The 15,872-nt window shown below is 34.8% G+C and overlaps 1 protein-coding gene across 1 annotated transcript; it reads left to right on the top strand.

The window, feature by feature from the left end:
- Nucleotides 1-1,989: 1,989 nt before the first annotated feature.
- On the top strand, nucleotides 1,990-2,656 carry LOC120272460. Its single transcript, XM_039279286.1, has one exon. The coding sequence runs from the start codon at nucleotides 2,040-2,042 to the stop codon at nucleotides 2,562-2,564; it is 525 nt and encodes a 174-aa protein (XP_039135220.1). The 5' UTR covers nucleotides 1,990-2,039; the 3' UTR covers nucleotides 2,565-2,656.
- The last annotated feature ends 13,216 nt before the right edge of the window (nucleotides 2,657-15,872 follow it).

The raw sequence follows: 15,872 nt of genomic DNA, 5'->3' as shown, positions 1-15,872 counted from the left end.
TACTAAAGTATAAAGTAATTAAATTAACATAGAAACAACAAAGAAATACATAAAAACAAGGATCTGCGATAGGTGTCATGTGAATACTTGATTAAAATAAAATTAGATTAAAAAAAATAAAAGAAACACTTATGAAGTGATGTTAGGTAATTAATTTAAAAAATTAAGGGTATTAAGAACTTTTAAAATATTTTAAAATTTTTAGGAGGTTATCCCCCAACCGGTGGGCCAGAAAAAGTAGGGTTTTTGGAGGGTTTCGGAGCGTCAAATTTAACCATTTTTTTCCCTTTGTTAAATTAAAAATATCTATACAAATAAGAGAATGACTCACTTGACTCTAAAAAACCCTCTATTTACTTTGCTTTTCCTTCCCGCCCCTCAATCCAAACATAGCATAAGGGATAAATTCTCTCATAATATTGGTTATTGGTTGATGGGAGTGGTTTGCCTACCTTATAAAAAAAAAATATTTTTTATATTTCTTTATTTTTATAAAAAAATTCTCTAATTTTTCTTTTGAAAATAACAGTGATGGAACCTTTATGGGGGAAAAAAATAATATAAAAGATTTTTTTTCTTAACCGTTGATAGGTTAGCTATTTTTTTTTAATATTCATAAAATAAATATCAAATCCCATTTAGAGATAAAATGCTATCGATATATAAAAAAAACTTTGAAAAGTAACATCAGGTAGGTTTAACTCTATTAATTTCTAAAAAAATTCTTCAAATTTATCAAATCCTGAAAACATCATTGATTTTTAGATTCTTGTTTTAAAGTTTAAATTAAAGTAAAATTATAAAACATTATGCTACGCTTGTGTCTTCATTAGTCTAAAGTGAGCTCACACTTCTTTGCTTAAATGGGCTCTGGTCATTTTCAACATGCTATTAAAATATTAATAGCACTGGACCACATAAAAAAAATTCAAAAACAAACACTATAAAATAAATAAATAATTTAGATGGAATATACAATTAGAATTAGTGATATTAATTTTGTCCTAGGGAACCCGATTTCTTGCTCCATCAAAAATGGGGATTAAATTCAAAAATTACCTTTCCCACTCGAGGATGAGGACAGTCAAATGCTCAACCCTATCCTTTTAAATCATATAATTTAAATTATATATATATATCATAAATGTCTAAATAAAAAAAATTAAAAATTGGTTTTAGTAATAATCGTTTGTCACTCTTTTCAAAAAATAAAAAATAAAAATAAATAAATAAAGGAAGCTATATATCTATTTGATTATCAAATTAAATAAACATTACCAAAGAAAAGAAAACTAAATAAAACCCTTGACATGTGCAATCTATATTTTATTTTTTATAAATTTTTTAAATCATTACTAAGCTTGAGAAGTGCTTTGTTATTATTTTATTTTAAGAATTTTATTTAGTTAAGTTGTAATTTGTAATGGATTTGTGATTACATATGGACCATGGTGATGTAAACCCTAATTATTTTTTAAATTATTGTATTAAACTTTTTTATGAAATATTTTAGCTAATATTATTTTTTAAACAATAATATTTATAAAAAATTAATAAGAGAAATGAATAGTTCTGAATCCGAATAATCTCTGCATGTAAAAAAAATGAGGAAAAAAATCAATCCCTCTGGATCAAGAACAAAAAAAAAACTAGAGAAAGTGTATGAAAGTAAGATCAAGATGGAAAATATATCTCCGGCATATCCTTTGCTCGGTGACAACCCTAATCAAAATGAAAATCTTGATAGAGTTTTTTTAGTAAATTTTTTTTTTTTTCAAAAAAAAATTCTTATTTTTTTTTTTAAAAAAAAAATTAAATAAACCAGATAAATTTCCCACCCTTTTCACTCAAATTCAATTAAAAGTTCTTCCCGCGCGCGGGTTTCTTTTTCTGACCACGTGATCCTGTTCCCCGCCAAATCTTCCCGCCAAATCCCCAAACCCTAAATCCAATAAATCAGCCCCAATTCCGCCCTAATTCCATCCCCCCAATCTCTCTTCCTCTCTTCTCTCAATCTCGATCTCTAGATCTCGGCGACGATGGTGGTGGCTCTGGGTCCAGGGAAGTTCTACGGGAGCAGTCTCCCAAGGCCTCGCTTCTACTCCGACGTCAAGCTCTCGCCGGAACGCATCGATCCACCACCTCCAGTGATGGAACCCTTCCTCGAGTGGGCTCGCGAAGCGCACTGGTCCATGGGCGGTCTCAGCTCCCAACGCCACCGTCTCCAAGGCCGCATCGAAGGCTCAATCAAGAAGCTCAAGGCCCAAGCGGAATATAAATCCCTAATTCCCAAACACAAGATGAAGACCACCATCATCCCCGATCCTGATCCCATTGAGTCCGATTCCTCCGAGGATGGAAGCGCTAGCCCTTTGATTCGAGAGAGGAAGAGGGCGCGTAGACTCTGGGCGGAGTTCGAGCAGGCTGCTGAAGATGAAGGGATTGCTTCTCGAACTCGAAGCCGAGTTCCAACTCCTCGTCCTTCGGAGAAGAAGACGAAGAAGGAGACGAAGGAGACTGTGAATTCGGAGCCTCGCCGGACTTCGCCGAGAAAGAAGAACTAGGTCTTGGTTTAGAAATATTTGCTTTTCAAGATGAAATTTTTGTGAGATTGTTCCAATGCTTGGGTTTCAACTCAGATGTTTATGTTTTAAATCTTTTTGGATTTGGTGTTCATTTTATGTTCAATATAGACTTGGATCTCTGTCTCTCTCTCTCTCTTTTTAAGGACTTCTGATTAAAAACTATAATTTATAATTTTTTTGGAGTTTGGAGTTCATGTTATTTTTTTTTTACTATTGACTTTAAATTCATAAACATAACTGAATGATTTCTTTTATTTTTCTGAATTTAAAAATATAATTTATGTAGTGATGTATATATTTGATTTCTAAAAATGATAAACAAAATATAAATTATAGCATTTATCCACATAACAAGAAGGCTAACGGTGTAAGAAAAGAATTGATAAATATAACCTTGTATAAATCAATATTTGAAATTAAATAATTATTGATAAGTGTCCAATTATGACTGACAAATAATAATAATAATCTTGGGTGTCATGTATTTATTTTAACTAGGATTAATTGTGATATGATTTTGTTATTAAAATTTTTTTTTTCTACTAAAGCATTTGATGATTAGAACTTTTATCTTTAACTTGAATTATCAGAATATAATTGGAAAAAGTTTGAGCGAGCACATGAAAAAAGAAATTAAAATAAAATGTTTTCCTAATTCCATTTTATCTTGAGTGTCATTATTCTAACCCTAAACTCTGTAGAAAGTCTAAAGCTGGATAACCATCACTTTCTCATAGAGATTTGATAGTTGATTTGGTTCCTCTATTTGTCAAGGGTTTAGAGCTCGCTCGTTCTCTAGCATCTAGCATCGCAAATCTTTCAAAAAGTGAGATTTTGTTTTCATCTTCTTGATTTTTGATCTGTTCCTCTTATCTCACTCATTATTTGGAAAAATCTAAATCCTGATCCCACTATCTTTTCTCATAAAAATTTGGTGATTGATCTCTACAACCATTTATGTAATCAAATGTGTTTTTGTTTTTAAAACATTAAAAACATAAAAAAAAAAATGATGCCAAGCAATCACACTCTCTTTTCTTACAGAGAGATCCATTGGTCAATCTCATTCTGCCATTCTGGAGGGCTATCAATCTTTGTGAGAGGTGAGATGTTGTCTTGGCTGTCTAAGGTTGTGTTTTATGTGGAGTTTTGTTACGAGACTTGAGATTAGTGTTGAAGATGGATTTTGCTTATGATGTAGTAGATTTCTTTTTCATGTTGCTTGTGTAGTACTTTTGTTTTTGGTGTGTTTAGTGTTTTTATCTATAATAAGGCATGGTTTTTTGGTTAGGTCTTAACTAAAAAAAGGGCATAAAGTATATGTAACATTTTTTTTAGTTTATCTTAGTGTGATTTGATATTAATTTATATAGAATAAATTTTCCTTATGAAACTATAAGACCACTATAATAGAAAACCATGTGCAAGTACTATGTTAAATCTAGAACAAATTTGAGAAAATGGTTAAAAAAAACGTTACAATAATTTTGGTTGCAATTATTTTGTGCTATTTTGTGTTTTTAGTTTTTCAAAATACACAATAAACTTATGTATCAAATATGTTTTTATTTTGAAAACATTAACAATAGCAAAAAAAAAAAAAAAGTTCCATCACAAAAACAAGAGAAGAGATACAAGGATTATTTACCTAGTTTGGCTTAACAATAGCCTACGTCTGAGGGCTAAGCCAAAAGATATATCAACTAAAAGAGGGAACAAATATGAGTCCTTAATAAGGATTACAAACACTCTTTTTTGATTTCATGATGCCCGCTCTCTCTCAACCACATTGTTAGGTCTCTCCCTATGTTGCCACCTTAAATCTTCAGAGTACGGTCTTATATAGACGTCTCAATGTTTCAAAAATAGCACATTCTTTTTTTAGAATCTCCATGGCTATTACCTTGAACATTTTCCAAATTTAGTAGTTGCAACTTTAGTGGTAACTGAGCTTGTACCATGATCCTCATATTGACCTTGATTGAGTTTCAGCTTCAGTTGTAGCACGACCTTAAGGTGCCTGGAACCCTCATGGTTATGTCTGAGTTAAACGCCATAGAATCCTTCCAATCTCGGCTTGCTAGCAACTAACCAAATTCCTCATGGTTCCGTTAGCATTACCTTCTCAAGGGTAGCACCCCACCATGGGGTGTCTTTACCATACAAAAGAGAGTTTTCAATGATCTCAAAGATTTTTTACCAAACTTGATTTTAAAATCACCTGAGTTTGGTTCTTCACAATCTTCAAGTTACTAAACTTGATCTCCCATTCAACAATCTTCTAACTATCAAACTTGATATTTCATTCAACCAAGTTTGCTTCTTCACAATCATGTCCTCAATCTTCATCATATTTAGTCATAAGCTCCATCCAAGTTTGAGCTTCAAGTTACCTTGCCAAATATGGATTGTATCTACATTTAGCCACTTACCAAACTAAGCTTCCCATACGTTCTTTATTTTAACTTGACCTCTAAATAGTTGAACGTTGCTTAATTTGGTTTTCTCATGCTTGATCCCAATTAGAGACAATCCTTATTTTTAACAGCTCTTCCAAAAAATAGCTTCTTTTTAATAGTCTATAGCCTAAAATAACTTTGCCACATCATCAAACGCCATGTCACCTTTTGCCACTTTAGGATGAACTCTAGATTGTTTAAAAACACTCATCTTCCTTTGAGACAAAACTTCTTCTTATCTCCTCCACAAATGACACTTGTTCTCCTTCTTTCGCACTTGCAATGGCGGGTGGGGGATGGAGCTTCATCATTAAAAATTTGAAGCTTGACACTAGTACTCCTTGAGAAGTTCATCTTTCTCAGATAAGCAAGTCTTGGGCTCATGTTGTAGATGGAGAGACAAATGATGATGCTACTAATACCTCCATCGACACCAAAGAAAACTTTGTAAGGTTGAAACTAATGGTTTGTGAATGATTTCATACTGATAAAGAGCTTCGAGAATGGGCCTTCCAGAGAATTAAGACCTCTATCTGCAGTAAGTTTTTTGGCAAAGCCCTTCCCTTGGATTAGGTGAAGGCCATACTCAAAGGCATATGGAGACGTTTGGGAGACTTCTTTATCGCCAATCTTCTAATTGGGGTTTACTTTATCAAATGCTAGTTAGTTGACATGGTGTCCACCTTGTTGTGTGAGGGACCTTGGACCATCAATGGAATGGTACTTCAATTCACCTCATGGAGAGATTTTCTAAGCTGTCTCTGAAAGGATGGATATATCAGCAATATGGATCAAATCACATCATATTCTCATGGAGTTTTAGTAAATTGAGATGTCGGAGAACATTGCCCAACATTTTGGTTGACTCATCAAAATTGATGATCATACACTTAATTGTTCTCGGGGTAAGTTTATTTGTATGTGTGCTGAAATAGATTTGTCAAAGCCCATGAAGGAAGAACTATAGATAGGATATGATGACAATAAAGGGATAGTAGTTGTCTTATATGAATGACTTCCCTTGTTTTCTTTTCATTGCGGTAGCATCAAGCATACTGAGAGCAACTATGACCTCTTTCCTTACAGATCGGTTTATTGTAGGGAAGAAAACACAAGGTTGAAGGCTTACTAGAATGCCCACCTACACGACATGCAATTTGGCATGGAGGGGAAATGAGTAAACTCTGGTGTCGGTCTGATCATGAAAACCCTCTGAGTAGTGGGCCGGAAGAGGTGCTGGATGGCAATTCTAGCTTTGACCCGTGGCTGGTGGTTTAATGCGTTGGGGTCTAGTTAGATGCCATGACCCATGCTCTATTCTCCTTTAAATGGAGGTTGATGCTAGGATGGACATATTGCTAAAGCCTGATGATGATGTTATACATGTGGAGAGGCGTGACATTAGAGTGCCTATGTTCAAGGACGTGGAGGCTCGCGTGGAAAGATAGGCGACCTGCCTTACGATCCAGTTTTTCTCTCTCTAGATGATAACACCTCGGGGGATGAAGCACTGTTGGATCTAATAGATGAAATTTCAATATAATTGGATCAACAAGTCTCTTACGTGGATCCCAAGTAACCACTTAACACTTCCTTTTCACAATGAAGAAAATTCAACCATTGATTAGAGGGATTGTAGAAAAACACTATCGACGTAGGAATCCGTTATCTCTAATAGTGTGATAGATAATGGGATGGGCAACAAGGACAGAGCTTCATCTCATAACCCCTCTTGCCCCAAATTCTCACATCTATGCAAGCTCCACATAGCCTTAAGGCTCCTCCGCCATCCTTTATGATGCCCATGATTAGTTAGTTAGTAAAATTGTCCATGGTTTCCTAACAGCCAATGCTAACCTAGACTAGGAGATAAAAGATATAAAGGAGGACATGGTGGAAGACTTTGATGAATCAAAGGAACTTGATGACGATAGGCCCTTTGTGCAAGATTAAAGAAACGCAAAGCTGAAAGCCTTGGTTTAGCGAGGAAAAATCCAAGCTGGATCTCAGTCCAAGAAGGTTAGCCGGACTACACCTACCACTAAATGAGTTTTTCCTTTTGGATCTTTTCCCTAGTCTTTTATTTTTCTTCCCTTTCCACTTTTATTAGGATTTATGGACTATGTTAAAATTATATGTTGTAATTGGAGGGGCTGTGGAAGCTTATGAGTTATCAATCACATCAGAAATTTTAGAATGAGATTCAAGCCTGACTACCTCTTCTTGGTAGAATCCTATATAAATGAGGACAGGATCACCTATTTTTGTACATGGTTGGATGAAGATTTGTAGTAGGCATCTATACCAGTCAAGGGGATGTTGGGAGGTATTATAACTTTCTAGAAGCCCAATTCCAGAAAGGTAACTCCTATCGCTTTCACGAGGCATACTTTACATTTGGTTATATTTGTTGATAATCCTAAGGAATTGGTGCTTATTATTGTTTATAATGACCAATGTATTGCTATTAAAAAACCCTTATGGAAAAATCTTTCTACAATTAACATGACTTGCGATGGCTCCTAGTTGGGAACTTTAATTCTATCTTGAATTATAAGGGAGGTAATTTCAATTTTTCTACCATCAACCTAGGAATTTTAATGATTTTGTTCTTAGCAATCACTTGTTTGATTTGGGTTTTATGGGCTTGATTTCACTTGGTGTGATGGTTAGTTTGGTTTGGCCAGGCGGAGGGTCCACTTGGATAGATTTTTGGCTAATAATGCTTGGGTTTCTAGATTTTATTCTTATGTTAATAAACACTTGCCTAGAACCTTCTCTAATCATGGTCTTATCTTTTTGAAAGCCAAGTTTTATACTTATCATAAGACTAAGATCTTTCATTTTGAAAACTACTGGTTTGATTACGAAGGTCGTTATAATTCTATTACATCGGCTTGGAATTTTCAATCCAATTCGAATCCTATGCATGTTATGTCACATTTAATTTCTTATACTAAAACCCAATTGATTAAATGAAAGACTATAGGGATGAATTCCTTGGAGGTCGATATTTATAATAGTGAATATGTTATTAGTCACTCGTGTCACACACAACCTTTCTACCGAGGTAAATGTGGCACCCATAAGTTAAAAACCCATTTTAACTGGAAACAAACGCCACTAAGAACAACAACCAACATACTGAAAACAACTCAATATACAAGAATACAAGTCTATAGACATATACATAAATAATACAAAAGATTTCAATTGCGGGTACAACCGCTACAAGACCACCACAAAAGAATAAATAAATAGGGATCCACTACCACCACGGGTTTAATCCTAATTGGCTCTATACTAGCACAAGTGATCTAGGAAGGTCCTGCTCCTACAACTGTAACAAATTTCAGCTGGTTGATAGTGGCTATTTAATTTTAAATAAAAACATATAAAATATACAAAGATCAATTAGTCAAACTTTTGCTTAGCCTAAAATTGTAAATACAATATATGTATTGTAACAAAGTCAGTATCATAAAGTATAATTGATGAAAACCATAACCATTAAAACATAAACCAAAAATAGGGCAAGCCAAAATCATCTTAGTCTTAACTGTGATCACAGTTAAGTCTGAGTCAGTCAAGGCCCCATTATAAATATTTATATATACATATACTCATAGAAAAATAATATTTAGGCTCATTTTGGCGTTGGATAGTGAGTCCACTCTATCTCAGTTCACATAGAGGCGTCCCTCTTATCCATCGTGGACTCTCCGTGCCATCCAAATGGAATCCACTTTCCCCCGCCCATCCATGCCACCTTTTAAACAGGTATGTCCGTGGGTAGACCCCCTACTGTAGTAGACCCAGCTCTAGCTCATGACCATCACCACGAAAGAGTTATGTAACTCTAGAATATTAGCAACCAACTATGCACAACATAGAAATCTTTGCCGATATAACTTTTCACCAAAGGTATAATTTAAGCAAGAAAGTCTTTCATTTGCTATTCAACATTTTCAAAGTCAAGATATACATAACCATTAAAATAAATATTTTAAATAAATAATTAAATCATATATAAAGGCATTTGCCACAACTGAATCTACATATAGTTATACGAAAACAGATGTATTAATACGATTGCTATGACATAGCAAACTGTAATAAAAGTAAGTATATGATTGACATAACATAAGAATTTGCAAATTAAAATATACACAAGTACCCCTTTACAAAATAAATTATTAAACATAATATAATAAAATAATTAAACAATTATTTCAAAATGTAGTCATTAAATAATTATTTCAAAATAGACCTGGCACACTTTCCCAAGCCTGAACCCCACCTAATAAGAGAATGGAATAAAAATAAATACAATGAACTAATGACAGAACTGTACAAAAAAAATAATAATAATTGACCCTCTAATTGAGCCCATTCACTCTAATCTGCTCAAACCCGACCTTGCATAATCAAATTGACATCCAAATTGCACTTAAACCAACTCAATTTGGACTAAACCCTCTTGAACCATCTTGAACCAATTTAAACCATCTTGAACTAACCTCAATTTCACTGAACTAAGTCCAATTGAACTAGTTTAACTTGAACCAATTTCAAATTTTGAACCGAGGTGGTTCAATTAAACCAAACCCTAATTGAACCCTTAGTCTAATTAGACTGAACAAACAAGAATTCAACTCACTCAATTACACATAGGGTCCAAATCAAATCAATCCTCAATTGGTTGCACCAAACTAATACTTTAACCTCACTCAAACCCAAATGAACCTGACCTACTTCAACATGGTTAGCCAAGCCCAACTCCAAATCCATTTGAATAAACTCAACCAACTCAATTGGACTAAGCTCAACCATCTCAATTTGGCTAGGCTCAATCAACTCAGTTGGACTAAGCTCAATAAACTCAATTTCCAACCATCATCATCATCATCAACATCAACATCAACAACAACCACTTTATCTTAATTAACCAAGACTAACCCTAATTTGGGATACTACAGCACCACTACAGTAATCTCGAGAATTTTTTCACCATTTCAGGCATGATCTAACTCAAAAATAGAAGTATTTTCAAAAAAAATTGAAACACCAATTATCTACAACAACAAACTATGCTACTACTCAAATCCAAATCAAATCTCACAAAAACATGCTAGATTTCTACAATGTTTCTCCAAGGCTTTAACCAAGTATGATGCATCATCCAAGCCAAGTATTCAAGAACTCACCTCAATGAAAGAATGGAGAAGAAAGGAAAGACTTGGTGCTATAAAGAAAGAAGGTTGTTACGTCGGCAACGATGAAGGAGATGAAGACTGTGAGGTTGAGATTTTCTCTAAGTTTAAGCTTAAGGATGCCATTAAAAAGCTAAAGAAGGATTAGAAGCTTGAAGAGTTTTCTAAATCTAAAGGCAATTGAAATGGTTTCTCATGTCCAGAAGCAACTTTTAAGTTTGGTTAAAACCCAAGTTTGAGCGGGTTTATTGTCAGTCCCTGCTAGGAAAAATTTCTACAAAAAGGTCCCTGAAAATTCACCAAGGTTCCTTGAATCATAACACATCCTTTCAAAAAGCTCCATGCGAACTTACCTATCAGTCCTCAATATCCAGAAATACTTCAAATCTAATCCTCCTATTTACTCGTGAGCCCAAAATCTTCTATAAACTATCACATTTAGGTCCTTATGCTTTTCGCTTGGATTCTTCAACAAAATTTCCCTACAGAATAGTCCTACTACTATTGTAATAATTCCATGAATATACCTCCCAACAATTATTCAAAGGTTCAGAGGTACTACAACCTAGAATCCCTTGAAACCTCTAACACTGCCTTTAACACCGATAGTCTCAACCTTAGGTCCTTGTGTAATAGACATTTAATTTTACTCAAGAAGAATGCTATTTAATGGGTCCAAAGGGCTATACTCACGTTGATTAAGAATGGGGACTTTAATACTGAATTTTTTCATACTCATGCTTGGATTAGAAATTATAAAATTAAAATTTTGACTATTGTTGATGATGATGGTTGGATCCATAATGATCATTCCAACATTGGCAATTATTTTTTGGATTTTAATGATAAACTTTAGAATTCCAATAACACCTATTCTATCCCTAATCACTTGAATGTTCTCTCAAATGACCTCCCTACTCTTTTTGATTGGGATGGGAGGTGCCTCACCAGGCTTGTTACCCTTGGTGAAATTTATCATACTCTTAAACTATGCCTAGGGGTAAGAGTTTTAGGTCCAATGGTTTAAATGCTGAGTTTTATCTTTTTTATTGGAATGTGATCAAAGATTCTTTGTTTAAAGCTTTTAAATACTTTTTTTTTTTTTTCAAATTGTCACTCTTCCTAATTCTTAGGACAAGACCTACATCGTTCTAATTCCTAAAAAAATTTTGATAGGAGATTGAGTACCAACTTTAACTACCTTATGTTTGCCGATGATCTTATCATTGTTACTCAAGCTTCTAGGGGTGCGGCTGGATTTTCTGAAATGTGTTTAGTCATCTAAAAAATATTTAACTCGCCAAAAACCTAATCTTGAAAAGTCTACAATACACTTATGTAGTTATTGTAACAAAAGAATCAGTGATGTCATCAAAACTATTTTTCGCATGAAACTAGGTTGTCTTCCTTTTAAATATTTGGGAGTTCTTATTTCCCAAAAAGGTTGACCGTTCACTAATATCATTACCTTGTTGAGAGAGATTCTAATTGTGCTAATGCTTGAAATCATTCAGCTATATCCCTAGTTGGCAGAGTTGTTTTTATTAATAACTCTATCTTCTCCATTCCTACCTATTTGTTATCCTGTTATCATGTTCCTGATTCTATTCTTGACAAAATTTCTAGTCTTGCTATTAAATTTTTATGGAGCAAGGGTGATAATAGTAGTGGCCTACACTTCCTTGGATGGGATACTACTACTCTTTCCAAGTTTGAGAGGGGTTTGAAAATTCAGAATCTAAGGAATGGCAGAACTACCCTCATGGCAAAAAAAAGGTTTTTGATGTTCTTAACAGGGAGGATAGATGTTGGATTCATATTTTGGAGTTGAAATATGGTAAATTAGATATTGGACCAACTCACAACCTTATAAGGCCTCTTGGTTTTATAACATGCCTTGTAAGAGTACTACTGTTTTTAGGCTTAACTTAGGAATTGATATGTGTAATCCTCTGACTAGTTGTTTTCTCAGAGACCCCCTAGATTTTTGATGTGTCCCTGAGTTGCAAACCTACATTTCTCAATATGGAGCTTCCATTGGACTCCGTTCATATTTATGATTTTATAATTGGCAATGGTCTTAACTGTGATGCTATAGTTAATTATTTGTGAAATTTTTTGGACTAAGACCTATTAGCTAATATGGTGTTTTCATGTGATAATATAATCATTGGACTTGGCTTTCGGGTGATTCCTCAGTTAGGAATTCTAGTGTTGTTTATAATCAATTGAACAAAATTATTGATTCTGAGGAGTGGAAAGGTTGGCACATTCTATGAAGGCTGCCAGTAGCTCCACGAGTCAAAACTTGTGGAGATTTCTACATGACAGAATGCCAACATTCAAGTATCTATTCAAATTAAGAATTGATTCATAGCTGCTAGGTTCCTTATGTGGTATGGAATTATGGGTCTTAATTGAAAATTATGTAGGTGTGAGTATTAGTGATAGGGAAAATTTTAAAGATGATCAATGGCTTCTAGAAGACTGGTGGGTAGGAGATCACAAAGTAGACCTAAAGAATTTAATTGCCATTGGTGCTTGGACAATCTAGAAGAGTAGATATTAGATGGTATTCAACAAAAAATCCCATCTATGAGCCACGTTTTGCAGATCACCCTAAGGAATGCATGAGACTACTTCAGATAGATAAAGGAAAACTTAAGGAGCTTATTTCTAACTTTTTCTCCTTAGTTTCTACTTCTCTTTTTGGTGATGCATCTTAGACTAACTATAACTCTATTTGTGGCATAGGCTTTGTCATCATTGATGATCGAGATAGAATCGTACTTGCAAGTGCGACGAGTGACCTAAAAGCAACTAGTTTGGAAGTTGAGCTTAATATAGTAAAGGTTGGATTAGAGTGGTGCAGAATGATATTATTGAATATGAACAGTATTTTTATAGATGCCCAACTATATTGGATTTGTTAAGTCTGGATGATTCGCTATATGATTAGAGAATTCAGGAAGATGTAGGACAAGTGAAGATACTCATTGAGTGCAATTCGGGCTTGTCGGTGGAATACATACCTAGGGAAAGCAACGGAATAATAGATCATCTAGAAAGATTTGGAAGACTCATCCCTGGCCTTTCGATGTTTCATTTTGGCCTAGACCAACCTAGGTGTAGGAATGGCAATAGATCGAGTCGAGGGTGGGTTTTGCCTTCTCCTCCCCCATCCTTGGACCCCCACCAGCACCCCTACAGCTACCCCGCCCCTGATATCCATTGGGTTTTCAAAACATTCCACATCCAAATTTGACGGCGATTAGGGTACTCGTGGGGATTCCAGCCCCCGCCTCGCCTCTACCTAAAAATATTTAATAAAAAAAAATATAATGTTGGAAAACCATGGGAAGTATAATTTTTGACAAAGCACCCATCATATAAAAACTAGAAATTAAAATTGTCAATCCAAAATAATAAAGTTTTGGGATATTTGTCATTAATATTATATACATGATATATGGGTTTTTTTATAATTTTATTTTTTTGGGTCGAGTTCGGGGGAGGGTTCGGGTCGGGTATCAAGATCCCTATACCCCCCCAGTTTCATAGTTGTTGGATTTTACACAATTTACCCAAATCTGATCTAAAACTCAATCAAAGTAGGTTTTCCCCATCAAACTTTGGTTGAGTAGTGTTGGATGGGGCCGGGTTTTGAGGATATTTGTCATGGTATGTAAACCATATTTTAAAGAAGAAATACCTAAAATGCATTCTATATTCCCTTCTTAACTTTTCTAAAATCTAACTTTGGTTAGATTTGTATTTATTGATCTACATTATAATAGAAGAAATGAAATTAAAGTTTGATAGTGTACATTCTTTGATTAAATTGGTTATTAGAATTGAAAACAAACAAGCTCAAAGGCTCCTCTTCATAAAATGGATTTAACAATAAAACAGATTTAAAATCAGTTTAATTGTTGATGTTTTTATTCTCATTTCAAATTTTGGAAATGTAGATGCAATATCATTCATTTTTTTCTTAAACCAAATCAATCTAATATTCAACCTAGGATGGATGCCTATAATATGTTGGGGTGAATAATAGAGTGTACCCAATTATTGAGATATGTGAAATATGTTGCCATGTTAAACACCATGTGAAACGCCATGTGAAAATATTATGGTTATGTTTAATTAATAAATTATAATATGTAATTTAAAAGAATTGGTTTTGGACAAATTAGTTTAGAGGAAAAAAATTTATACGATTTACCACATTTTTTATTTATTTAAAACTTATCGAAGTTAAATATTTTAAAGTTTAAATTTTACTTTATATAATTAAAAATGTATATTTTTAATATAAATATTTTAGAAATATATAAATGAAGTAATTAAAATAATTAAATCTTGTAAGTAATGATTGATTGGATCATTTATGGGTATTTGGTTGGAGAATGTGGGTAAAGTCATCAACCAAATAACAGTCACAGCTTTACTGAAGGGAAATTCTCCTTCCCACACTTAGTTTTTTATTCTCCCATCAAGGCTATGATGGCAGGTCGCTTCCTGTGCTCGCAGCTAGCCAAAAATTGCCTCATCACAAGTATCACAACAAGCAAATGAAAAGAAATACAAAAGAGAGGCAACCCAAAATAGTTAGACTTTTATTTCATCGCTCGATAATGAATCGTCCTACAAAATTCTCTACCAAATGCCTTTGTCCAAGTTATAAGAGAGAACATGCTTGTTATAATAGCTAACCACAACTAGGGCATGGGGTTGACTATGCTCCATCGCTTACTAGGTGTCCATGTCTTTGAGAAAGTGGTTCAACTTGCTTCTGGCAACTGGTCGGTGCAATCGTTCATGCCCAACTCTCTGCCATGCCCTCTGGCCATGTGTGTACACCACTCTGCAGGTCTCTTGGTCATGCAAGTGCAGCAGTTTGCCCATGCTAGCACCCGCCTGGCCATGCGCGCGATGCAGCCTACTTAAGCGAGCACGCCCATGCCTTTCGGTCATGCTTGCTTGGCTTGCCCAGCTAAGACAGGATTTCTCAGCTTTGTTAGTCATGCACCTCGCCAAGGCAAGTTTACTCTATGCCCGCCTGACCATTGGCACATAGCAACCTATCATGGCTCTCGATCACACACACGCAACAACCTACTGGCTTGCACCTGGTTGTGTCTGCTCGGTCTTGGCATGGTGCTCTTGTGTGACAGCCGGCCTCGGCATGCCCAAGTATGTGCGCTGCTACCTTTCCACTTGATCGACCATCTTTGACTGCTCCCAGACTTAGAATTTTCTTGGTCCTCCTCCTCTTGGCTAAGCTTGCTCAACAGCACCGCATTACCATTGGGCGCCCATTTGGGCCATTACAAACTTCCCCCACTTGAAGAGTCCAATGCCCTCGTTTGATTAAAGGCATTCAGATAATTTAAAATTATCCTTTTACAAATTTCACCATCATTTAAGAAGTTTTCTATGTTGTCAAAGTCTTCAACTTCTATCCCCTTGTCTCCATAGCGCCGAAGTTGAAGTCACAAGTCTTCACAACTTGAGAAGTCTTTGGTATCATTTCCAAATGTTACCAAACAAAGAGGCAGTGGTACTAGCCCTCCTCCTTGGCCCCTTAGCACGGGAAGTCATTCTTTTGT

Source organism: Dioscorea cayenensis, chromosome 11, assembly GCF_009730915.1.
Source record: "Dioscorea cayenensis subsp. rotundata cultivar TDr96_F1 chromosome 11, TDr96_F1_v2_PseudoChromosome.rev07_lg8_w22 25.fasta, whole genome shotgun sequence".
Classification (NCBI taxonomy): Eukaryota; Viridiplantae; Streptophyta; class Magnoliopsida; order Dioscoreales; family Dioscoreaceae; genus Dioscorea; species Dioscorea cayenensis.
The sequence above is the reverse complement of the archived record's forward strand: the minus strand, read 5'-3'. Positions and strand labels throughout refer to the sequence as shown.